General features: G+C 42.3%; 1 protein-coding gene across 1 annotated transcript; it reads left to right on the top strand.

Annotated features, from left to right (window-relative positions):
• Positions 1–456: 456 nt before the first annotated feature.
• LOC128468714 (transient receptor potential cation channel subfamily V member 6-like) lies at positions 457–10,135 on the top strand. The gene is made up of 15 exons (XM_053450475.1): positions 457–587; positions 4,169–4,266; positions 4,706–4,828; positions 4,964–5,104; positions 5,572–5,670; positions 5,925–6,097; positions 6,938–7,084; positions 7,171–7,383; positions 7,466–7,552; positions 7,640–7,716; positions 8,101–8,266; positions 8,364–8,430; positions 8,561–8,829; positions 9,358–9,464; positions 9,829–10,135. Exons 1-15 carry the CDS (start codon positions 457–459, stop codon positions 10,133–10,135), a joined length of 2,205 nt encoding a protein of 734 aa, XP_053306450.1.
• The last annotated feature ends 424 nt before the right edge of the window (positions 10,136–10,559 follow it).

Genomic DNA, 10,559 nt, shown 5'->3' with positions numbered 1-10,559 from the left:
TTTCTCGTTCATTCGCTGGCGTGCCAGTCTCAAAAGCAAGTGCAGCGTAGAGCGGAGCCCTTTATAGACTTTATTTTCCCGGATTAAATGAAAAATTGGCACGGCCAGAACTTTTTAACGCTATTTTCCCCCGATTTAACGTCCTATTTAAAATGCAATAGATTTTTTTTTTAAAACATTTATTTATAGATTTTTGCCTCACTTTTTTTTTAGACCGAGCGAGAATTTGAATTAAAAAATAAGTTTTTTTGCAGAGTTTTCCGAGGATTTTAAATACAGCGATGGATTTTTAGAGACTGGTCTAGAGATTTTTTTTTTTAATCAGAGTATTTTTTTATTATTATTATGATTCTGGCTTAGAATTTGTGTTTAGAGCTTCTGTACTTTTTTAGAATATATATATTTTTAAGGATTCGTAATTTAATTTAATTTTAGAGTTTTTGTTTGGCTGCGGCTATGGGGCTTTTTTACTGCAATAAGGGTAGCGGCGGTCCAAATAATGTCTGGAACGGCATTAAAAGCCAAATTCAGAGCCATGCGCCGGATTGCCTGGAACTGGATGAAATCCACATGCTGCAGCAGAAGAGGTGAGCGCATTTATTCATATAGGTGTTTTATTATATATATATATATATATATATATATATATATATATGTGTATGTATGGGTGTTTATATATATTATGTATGGGTGTTATATATATATATATATATATGTATGGGTGTTATATATATAATGTATATGTCAGCGTTGTCTGTCTCGTGAACTGAGAAGATACTTTTGTGTGAATCCCTAAGCTATGCCATGCATTGTGCTCTGGATGCGTTTGCCTTGGGGCGCCGGCCAGCCTATTGTGTCGCTGAAGGAAGAGCGAAGGTGTTCCTGGAATGTTGTGAAAAGTTTTTGTATCTGCCTCTTAAAGATAGCATCGCGGCTCTTGGTTTGCGAACGCGTACTCGGTGCTCAACAGAGCGGTTTTGGGGAAATTGGGTGACCTGCCGTTCTTTGAGATGCTTTTAGAATGGGTTAATGCTGGGCTCATCGTGAGGAAGCACCTTAATAAAGCAGAGAAGGGGCACTCTTCCCCCAAAATAATTTGGGTTCCTCTGATGGCCCCTCTACTGTCAAGTAACTGCTTGATCTTATGGTACTCGGACTCATCTCGTGGTCACTAGGACCAGGACTAGAGAGCCGATGCGTGTGGTAGGAGGACTGTGTATAGAGTTAGACCTTTTTGGAGGTATGAAATTGTTTGGGGGTTTGCAATGAGAGGGTCTTCTCACCTACATGACATTTTTTTTTTCTTCTGCATGGGGTATTGACCTTCACCAGATTTCTCATGTTCTTCTTCCACCCTGGTCTTAAGTCCACCAAATAATAATTGATACAGCAACAAAATATGATTGTGGAACAAGATTCTATCTACTATAAACACTCATTTGTTACATAGTTGTAGACTGCAATGGAGACCTGAGACGTCATCGGATGGAACCATAAATTTAATTTCATTGGAGAGGAATAATGACGATTCCACGATCGGTCATCTTTTGCCGTGTCTTTGGTTTTGAAAGTCGGGTCCTAACTCAACAAGCTAGGTGCTCGGTCTCATTAGGTGACATAGAATGGAAAAAAGTTGTGTGTTTCTGCCGCGTATAATGTTCTGCCTCTCCCGTCCAACAATGGCCCTATATATTATAGACCACTGGTGGACACCTCCGGTCCTCGAGCACCACCGAAAATCCAGGAATTCTGTGATTTCTGGGATATCCTAAAACTGTTTGTGGACTGGGATTTTGAACCATTGTTATAGACCTTAATAGTCCTCTTATCACCCACCTGAGACAACGAAAGAACTCCTCTTGTTGTTCACGTAGAGAGACTCGCATTCCTGCTGCGATGGCAAGCTGCTATCGCTGTGAAGGGATGGCGCTATTTTATGGATCCTAGAATATAATAAAAGTTATGGGTTGATTGCCTCCAGTTATTCAGATGGCTGTAAAGATAAGCGTGCGAAGTTAGGAAACGTGAAAGTTTAAAGAGCTCTGCACAGAAGCAATTACCTGTATCTGTGTGTGCGAGAGAGCAATAAGGAGTCTCCGGAGGAAACCCAGGCTTTTTGAGGACACGGCTATGAGAGCCAAGTGACAATCGCTAACCTTTCCGACCTTACGCGTTGGGCTATGTGGAAGAGCGTACTTGTTGTTTTCTTCCTGCGCTGCAGAGCTTACAGTCTAGGAGTGGGATACGCCAAAGGCAGCGAGCATCCCGGTCACTTAGTTGGGCTTCCTGTAAGAAGTTACTTTGTATTTAAGTAAATTGTGACACTTAAGGCAGAAGGCAATGCAGAAGTCTGCGGTACTTTTTCATTGGCCGTCCAAACAAAAATTTGGTTCGTTATTCACCACCTGGTTGTCACCTAATGTCAAGGGTTAATTCTCTAAAATCCTTGGTTTGGGAACTTGGCATCGTTGATCACATGTCAAACCATCGTACTTTGTGGATGTTCTGAAAAGAATCGAGAGAAAATGGTTCTCTGGACCCGCTCTCTTTAAAAGTATCACAAGCTTGTTGTTGTTGTTGATGATGATGTTGTTGTTGGTGTTGGTTTTATGTGAAGGATTACAGAAGACTATGGTTCATAATTTATGGAGGGTAGGTGATAAAATTCCTCACTGCTCTGAACCGGTTCGTAAGATTTAATGGTTTAGGTTTTTGGTGGTTCTGCGCCAAACCCAAGTTTTCTTATTCCCTTCTCTTTGGTCATATCTGACTTTATTTATTTATTTTTTTTAAACTTTCCTTTTGATTTCCTTAACTTGCTTTAAAAAATTCTGTAGAAGGCAGAGCCCGTCCTCCTCTCCTAATTTACATGTCATGTTGGTTCCATTGAGCGTAACTTGAGAAGTCCTCTACTCTCCAGTCCTGGCAATCGCTTGCTTTGTCCAGGATACTATCAATTTCTGGACCCCCAACCACCACCACTGGGCTGCTATTCCCAGGCCTAGCAAGATTTAATAGAAGACAGGTAACTCGAAGAATACAGGAGCAGAGGATTGTTAAGGGACCACTATATATAACAGCAATGCTGTTCTTAAGAAATATAAAAAAAAAAAAAAGTCTAAAACCTTTCCTTAAGTTCTAATATAGAACTTTTTAGTTTTCATTTTTAGGACCCAAATCCTTCTGTCTTCCTTTCATTTCCTGATGCCTTTTTTACTGTATTCATTTAGTATATATAACTCCTGGTTGTTAAGTAACTTAATCTATTTCAATTCGATTTCAATTTGGTCCAAGAGACGATGGCGTCTTTAGCCAAAGGTGATGGCTTTTATTGGGCCGACATTGATAAAGATGTGAAGCTGCAAGCTTTGCAACCCCAGAGTTCCTTTTTTTAGATGACCAAAAGGAAAATGTCTTCATTCCATCCGAAGAAGACGCCTCCAGATGCTTCAAAAATCTTTGTACCTAAAGCTGAGCTTCTCGGCTTCAACGTGGCCTCCGATCTGTAAAGGGTCGAAAGTGATGGCTTTTATTCCACCCGCATGGAAAGTCCTCAATTTAGACTTGAAAGTGCGGAGCTTAGCTTTACTTACAAAGACTTTCAGGACCTTTGAAAAAGATATGAGACCTCTGAGGTCTTCTCTTGGACCAAAAATGGTGGGCGAACAAAGAGGGTTTGGAGGGGTCTTATCATGGTAGCTGCTATGTACATTTGTATGTTTTAGTCACGGAGAGAGATTTTAAACTAGTTCCAAACTTTACTCTACTCATTACCTCAACCTATAATCTCTTCTGTAACACACTGACCTCTAATTAAATAATTTATTACATGAATAACTTTTCCATACTCTAGCGGGAGGGTGCGGCCTGCCGATCGGTGTAGTATTTAAATCTTTCCAAACCTAGTGACATACGTTCTTCTGTCGTCAGAAGTTGGAGCCGTGAACAGAATATTATTAATGATAGAGAATTCTATGTAAATATTCTCTTCTGTATATTATAATTCCATTCCCCATCTGAATTAAGCAACCGGAAAAGATCGGAACTTTGATAAAGCCTGCGTTATTACCCCAGGAGCCAACGAGTAAAACCTCAACATGGAGCATACCCTACGTAGAGAAGTCTTAATTGTATCTATACTTATTGATAAGAATTATGTTCCTTGCAGAATTGATGACTCTCCCCTACTTCTCGCTGCCAAAGAGAACGACGTTGGCGCGATCAGGAAACTGTTGGATTGTCCATCTACTGACCTACACATGCGAGGTATGATCTTCTTTGAAGGCCACGCAGAAGAACGTGATGCATTTGAGATCCTAGGCTTTCAACACAAAAAGTGTTACTCGAAAGATATTCAAGGAGTCGGTTCTAGAAAAACTGATAGATCTAAGGGAAACTTTCTTTACATTTTGACTTAATGATGACATCATAGTTAAGAAGAGCAAAAGCAGCTGCTACGTAACGATACAAAGCTCAACACAAAGAAGAACATTTTTAACCACCATTCTTGTCCTACAAGAATCTTGCTGAGTTTTTTTGTGCGATTCCATTATATTTTGTATAAATAAAAGTCATGACGTGCACATTTTAATATAATTAACGGAACGTAACGAGGTCACGAGTAGGGTCAGCTAGATGTATAATCGTATATGAATGGCGTGTATCGGCGTGTTTGATCTTCTGTATTAATCCAATGTGTCTTCAGGTGCGGTGGGAGAGACCGCCCTACACGTGGCCGCGTTGTATGATAATTTGGAGGTAGCGCAGATCTTGATCGAAGAAGCCCCTGATCTCATCAATCAGCCGATCACCTCTGATCTTTATGAAGGTGAGGCCTGGTCTTTATTTTCAGTAAGTTGAAGACCCTGGCTGTAGGATTTTATTCTCCTATTCCGTAAACCTTTCGAAACCTCCCGCTCTCCATTCTCGTCCTTTTTTAATGCATTGTCTCGACTTTTTATAGGGCAGACAGCGCTTCACATCGCAGCCGTCAATCAGAACATGAATCTGGTGAAGCTGCTGATCGAAGAAGGCGCCGACGTCTGCTCTCCTCGGGCCACCGGAAGCTTCTTTGCCTACAGTGAAGACAATCTCTTTTACTTCGGTGAGTGCCCGCTGCTTGCTCCAAAGGCGAGGAAACAAAATGTCGCCATGATCCTATTTGTCATAATTCTTTATAAAACTAAGTATTACGGTAACAAACTATTCATCCCATCTTGCCTGCTTTTACTGTAACGACTCAAACCTTAATCAGTCGTTGGTCTCGATTCAGGAGCCGTATGTCTATCCCGCGCATGCTTAATCCCCTCACTGCATTACCCTCTACCACCTCTGCTGGGAGGCCGTTCCACTTATCTACCACCCTCTCAGAAAAGTAAAATTTCCTTCCATTCCATCGAAATCTCTGACCCTCTAGTGTGAGATTCCGGTCTTTTGTTGTAATATTTCTCCTCCTTTTTAAATAAACTTTCCCCCTGTACCTTATTGAGCCCCTTTATGTATTTGATCAGAGCCCCCTCTCTTCTCTCCTACTTTTTACTCGTGTATTTAGCCTGTCATCTTCTCTCACAGGTGAACACGTCCTGACCTTTGCTGCGTGTGTAGGGAACGAGGGGATCGTTCGGCTTCTCATAGCAAGCGGTGCCGATATTCGAGCCCAGGACTCCTACGGTGTGTTATGGGAGAAAAAATATACATAAATTCGATATAATGACCGCCCTAAATAGCATTTACCTCATTAAATGGTTAGAATGTACTATTATGTCCCAAAACGAAAGCTAAAATATGTCCCACTACCTGTCCCGGTGCAGGGAGCTTCCTCTCAACCTTGGCAGCCAAATGGGATCCAAGAGAGCCGGCCATGTTGTCGCACAAAACGCATTTGGCCGTCAAATGTTTATCTTTCTCATTTTTCCCGCTTACAGGCAACACAGTACTCCATATTCTTGCCCTCCAGCCTAACCAGACCTACTCCTGCCAGATGTTTGACCTCATCGTGTCCTACGACCAAGGAGAAGGCGAGGAAAGTCTTGAGATGGTCCCGAATCACGTGGGGCTCACCGCCTTCAAACTGGCCGCTGCCCAAGGGAACGCCGTGGTGAGTTCTCGATCCCCGCACGACCCACCGGCATTTCGTTCGCCTCCAGTGGTGCCGATTCTGAAATTTGTTCTGGAGCCGAGGCGCTGAGATCGTTCTTTAGACCGGGTAGCCTGACGCTGCCGGTTATATTTTATCTTGACACGGTAGTTATTAGTTGGCGAGACGTTCTAGACCTGATTCGTAACTCGTAATCCAGTTTTGGTAATTATTACCTTTCATCGGTTTTCTGCTCTAATACGGCTTCCATGAAGAGCAAGTTTTGCAATCTAGCGTCATGCCATCCAGCACACTCCATATATCACTCACAGCGATAACCGCCTGGTAATTTTCCAACGTTTTCAAAGCAAATCAGACTTCAGTTATTGGGGGGAGGGTCTCCATGAGCACAAACCCCACAAACCACCTGGTTTTACCTCATTTTGTTCCAATAAACTCCCTATATCTGCAGACCTGGAGGCGGCCATTGCTGTCAGTCATGTGATATTTTGGGTGACTTTCCCGGCTCAATCACCACACTGAGCTGATGCTTTATGGAAATGCTAATGAAGTCTGTACCTTCATAGACTTTCATAAGTCCGGTGGTCAGACTTGGTGATTAAGACTAAGCCATTCTATTGTTTCACCACAGACAGTATAACAAGCAGTTAGGGTGATTGTCTAGTATATTGCGCAAGAACACATGGCCAATATATTATTTATATAGCAATTATATATCTATAATTATCTGATACTAGTAATAAACAAAGGTGGGACTTCCCCTTTAATTATTGTGTATTTTTGTGTGTGTGTGTGTACACACGTTAATCCTTCTTTCTTCTGGTGTATCTTCACATGAAGATGTTCCAGCATCTGATACAGAAGCGCAAAAGGATCCAATGGACGTTTGGTCCCATTTGCTCGACTTTGTACGACCTGTCGGGAATTGACTCGTGGGGCGAGGAGCAATCTATACTGGAGCTTGTGGTGTCTTCCAAAAAAAGAGCGGTGTGTGTTCCGTTTATTTATTTTATTTTCTTCTCTGTTCCAAAATGTTTGTAAAATTTCTTACACCCGCATTCTCTCCTTTCCAGGCTCGGCAAATCCTTGACCTGACCCCCGTGAAGGAGCTCGTCAGTCTGAAGTGGCGAAGCTGCGGCCGCCCGTACTTCTGGTTCCTGGCGGCCTTGTACGTGATGTACATGATCTGCGTGACCATGTGCTGTATCTACAGACCCCTCAAGCCGGTCTCTGACAAGTCAAACAACTCGCGTCACATCACCATCCTCATGCAGAGGCCTCTAAATGTAAGCGATCAAAAAGAAACCCGTTCAGGTTTTGTTGCAAAGTGGCAATTTTGTCATCCGCCATATTGTGTGTCTTTCATAGGAGGCGTATACGGAGTACGAAGACGAACTGCGGCTGGTTGGAGAGCTAATCAGCGTCATTGGAGCCATCGTTATCTTGCTTCTCCTTGTAAGCAGTATTTTCCAATTTATTTTGCTTGTTTTGGCATAATTTGTCTTTCTTCCATTAATTAATTATGCTTTTATGGTTTCTTAGATCCCAGACCTCCTTCGTGTTGGCGCCACTAGATATTTTGGGCAGACTGTTCTTGGAGGACCTTTTCATATAATCATGTGAGTCCTTAACTTCTCCGTCTTGGGGCCAAACTGCCCATCGTCTCATTGTTAAATTTCTGTATCTCCATGAGTATATATTGTACTTCTTGACATTCTCTCCTCGATCTAGTATGTAGCAGGAGATCCACCTCGTATGGTCAATGCACCTCATAGCCAATATATCTTTACTCATAGTTAATGAGGGATGGTAAATTGCACTCGTAATCACAAAAGTAGTGACACAATTCTACGGGTAACAATTTCCACAAACCTTCGCACCCGTTTTACTCCAGCGGATGTTATTATGGAGCTGCGCAAAGCTCAAGGTTTCTCCTGTGGCTTCTAGTTGGGGTTGCTAAATCCAGTGCCACATTGTAACCAGCTCCTTACGTCTCTGCACAGAATTGTTTTTGCCTGCATGGTGATGGCTGCGTTGGTGATGAGGGTAACAAACAGCGATGGAGAAGTTGCCCCCATGTCTATTGCCCTCGTGCTTGGCTGGTGCTATGTCATGTATTTCACAAGAGGCTTCCAGATGCTCGGGCCTTTTACCATCATGATTCAGAAGGTAAGAAAACCTAAACTGTGTCGCGTTTTAATCCGATGCATTTCTTAAAGTTACTAACATTTTATATTTGCATTTTTTTTTTTTTTCCTTTATTTAGATGATTTTTGGGGATCTCATGCGGTTTTGTTGGCTCATGGCTGTTGTCATTCTTGGTTTTGGAGCGGGTAAGCGGCTGCCTCTCTTCTCTGTAAAATGTCTTATAAAATAACAAACAATTATTAAAAATAAGTATCTGATTTCAAACTCTATATTTTCTATAATACTCACGGTTTTTTTTTGGTTTTTCTCCTCTAGCATTCTATGTGATCTTCCAGATGGAGGATCCCGATCAGCTGGGCCATTTCATGACTTACCCCATGTCCCTGTTCAGCACTTTCGAGCTCTTCCTTACAATCATCGATGGACCCGCGAATTACGACGTGGACCTGCCGTTCATGTACAGTTTTATGTACTCTGCGTTTGCTATAATAGCAGCTTTGTTGATGCTGAACCTGCTGATCGCCATGATGGGAGACACTCACTGGCGGGTGGCGCATGAGCGAGACGAGCTGTGGCGGGCACAGGTGAATTTATTTATTTATTTATTTATTGATCATGCATGTTATGGTTTTCTTGCCCACAATGAGATCTGCACAAAGGTTTTTGCTTATTAATTGTGATAAGGCATGGCTTAAAGGCACTGCTGGCATGGAATGGACTAACAATTCTACACCGCACATATTATTGAGCAAATATTTGGCATAGAATTTGTGTTTTTAACTAAATTCTACACTGGAATGTTGGTGAATCTCCATTATCTTTGTCGGCTGGCTGGACCTTATCGATGAATGAGATAATCTGCCCACGGCTCGGTAGGGTAACTCCTTTTTGAGGTTCTCAAAGTTTATTATTCCTCCGTCTCATTTCCCTTCAATGTCTTAATAGATTATAAAATAACGAGGGGTTCCCACTTATCCTTCGGTGCCGGTAGGTCTCACTGTGCATTCATTTTTATTGTCGATTTTTGTATATTGTCAGTTTTAAAGTAAATTTTTAAAGAGTTTGCTGGGACTGTGACTTCTTCTTCTAATACATTTATTTGTTCTTGACAGGTGGTAGCAACTACTATAATGCTCGAGAGGAAGATGCCAAAAGCCCTGTGGCCACGTTTGGGGATTTGTGGGAAGAATTATGGACTTGGAGACTGCTGGTTCCTCCGGTAAGAGTTTAGACCATAATACATTCCTAATCGGCTGATATCTAACATATTACTTGTAGTAGACGGATCGTAGACAAAAGATTTGACGTATTAAGCGTGGCATATAAATAACTGGGGTATTCCAAGATATATATTTTCTTCTTTCATGGTCAAGAACTTTTTAAGGAGCAGCCATGCCAATTCTTCCAGAGATGGGTGAAGCTGGGGTCCAAACAGCTCGCCCCCTCTGAAGATGGATGGGAACAAAAAATCAGAAGACCCCCAACCTTCCTATCATTGCTTCATATTTAGTGCCTGTTGGCCTGATAATATTCAATGAAATCTTCCTAAATTCATTATTTATTTATTTATGTTTGTTCTCCAGAGTTGAAGAACGCAGGGACTTGGACAAGAGAAAGATCAAAAGCTACGTTGATGCTTTCCAGGCCACCGACGAAGATGAAGGCGGAGACCGGAAATCTCTAAAGCCAGATGCCACAGAAGACAAAGAAGAATCCTATCACCCGCGTGGCGCGAATCCACAGTCATCGATGACCCCTCCTCTAGACCGCAAAGTATCCAGCAGGAGATCAAGTAAAGGATGGAGCCTTCTCCGAAAGGCCTCTGTTGACCAACTACAAGGCAAAATTAATTACGCCCTAGACATCGATGAGGACGTGCATGATGTGTGAGTTCTGAACCCAACCTGCCGTTGGTGGAAAGTCATTCCCAACTGCCATTGTATTTATTAAACACCACAGGGGTGTCTCGGGTTTGCCGTCCCTGACCTCCCAGTCGAGTGCCGAAGCTGCGCAATGGAGGTGCCTTCAGAGACCTGTGGAAGCCGAACCTATGGGAGGGAATCTCCTTTTTATCATATTGAAATTCCGCCAGCTCCTTCCTATACACGAGCAGTCAGAACGGAGAATCCCCAGGGAGAATCTGCTAATCCCTTCCAAACCTCTAATTTAGTCTTTTAATCCTATACTGACGTGTATATTTAACGATGGCTTTCGAGCAACCTTGTACTCTATGGAGTATTCTCCTTTTTTACAAGAGCCAGGGACACAATGTCTAATTCATCGCTAAAATAAACATTTTACACGCTTGAAGAGA

Source organism: Spea bombifrons, chromosome 11 (genome assembly GCF_027358695.1).
Source record: "Spea bombifrons isolate aSpeBom1 chromosome 11, aSpeBom1.2.pri, whole genome shotgun sequence".
NCBI classification, from domain to species: Eukaryota; Metazoa; Chordata; class Amphibia; order Anura; family Pelobatidae; genus Spea; species Spea bombifrons.
Note: the sequence above shows the minus strand (reverse complement) of the source record. Positions and strands in the feature narration are given on the sequence as shown.

Bases quoted from the DNA above. Each gene is read 5' to 3' on its own strand.
- LOC128468714 (XM_053450475.1), top strand. From the start codon at position 457: ATGGGGCTTTTTTACTGCAATAAGGGTAGCGGCGGTCCAAATAATGTC. The intron at 5,671-5,924 runs GTGTGTTATGGG...TCCCGCTTACAG, and splicing joins TCGAGCCCAGGACTCCTACG to GCAACACAGTACTCCATATT. The intron at 7,553-7,639 runs GTAAGCAGTATT...ATGGTTTCTTAG, and splicing joins TCGTTATCTTGCTTCTCCTT to ATCCCAGACCTCCTTCGTGT.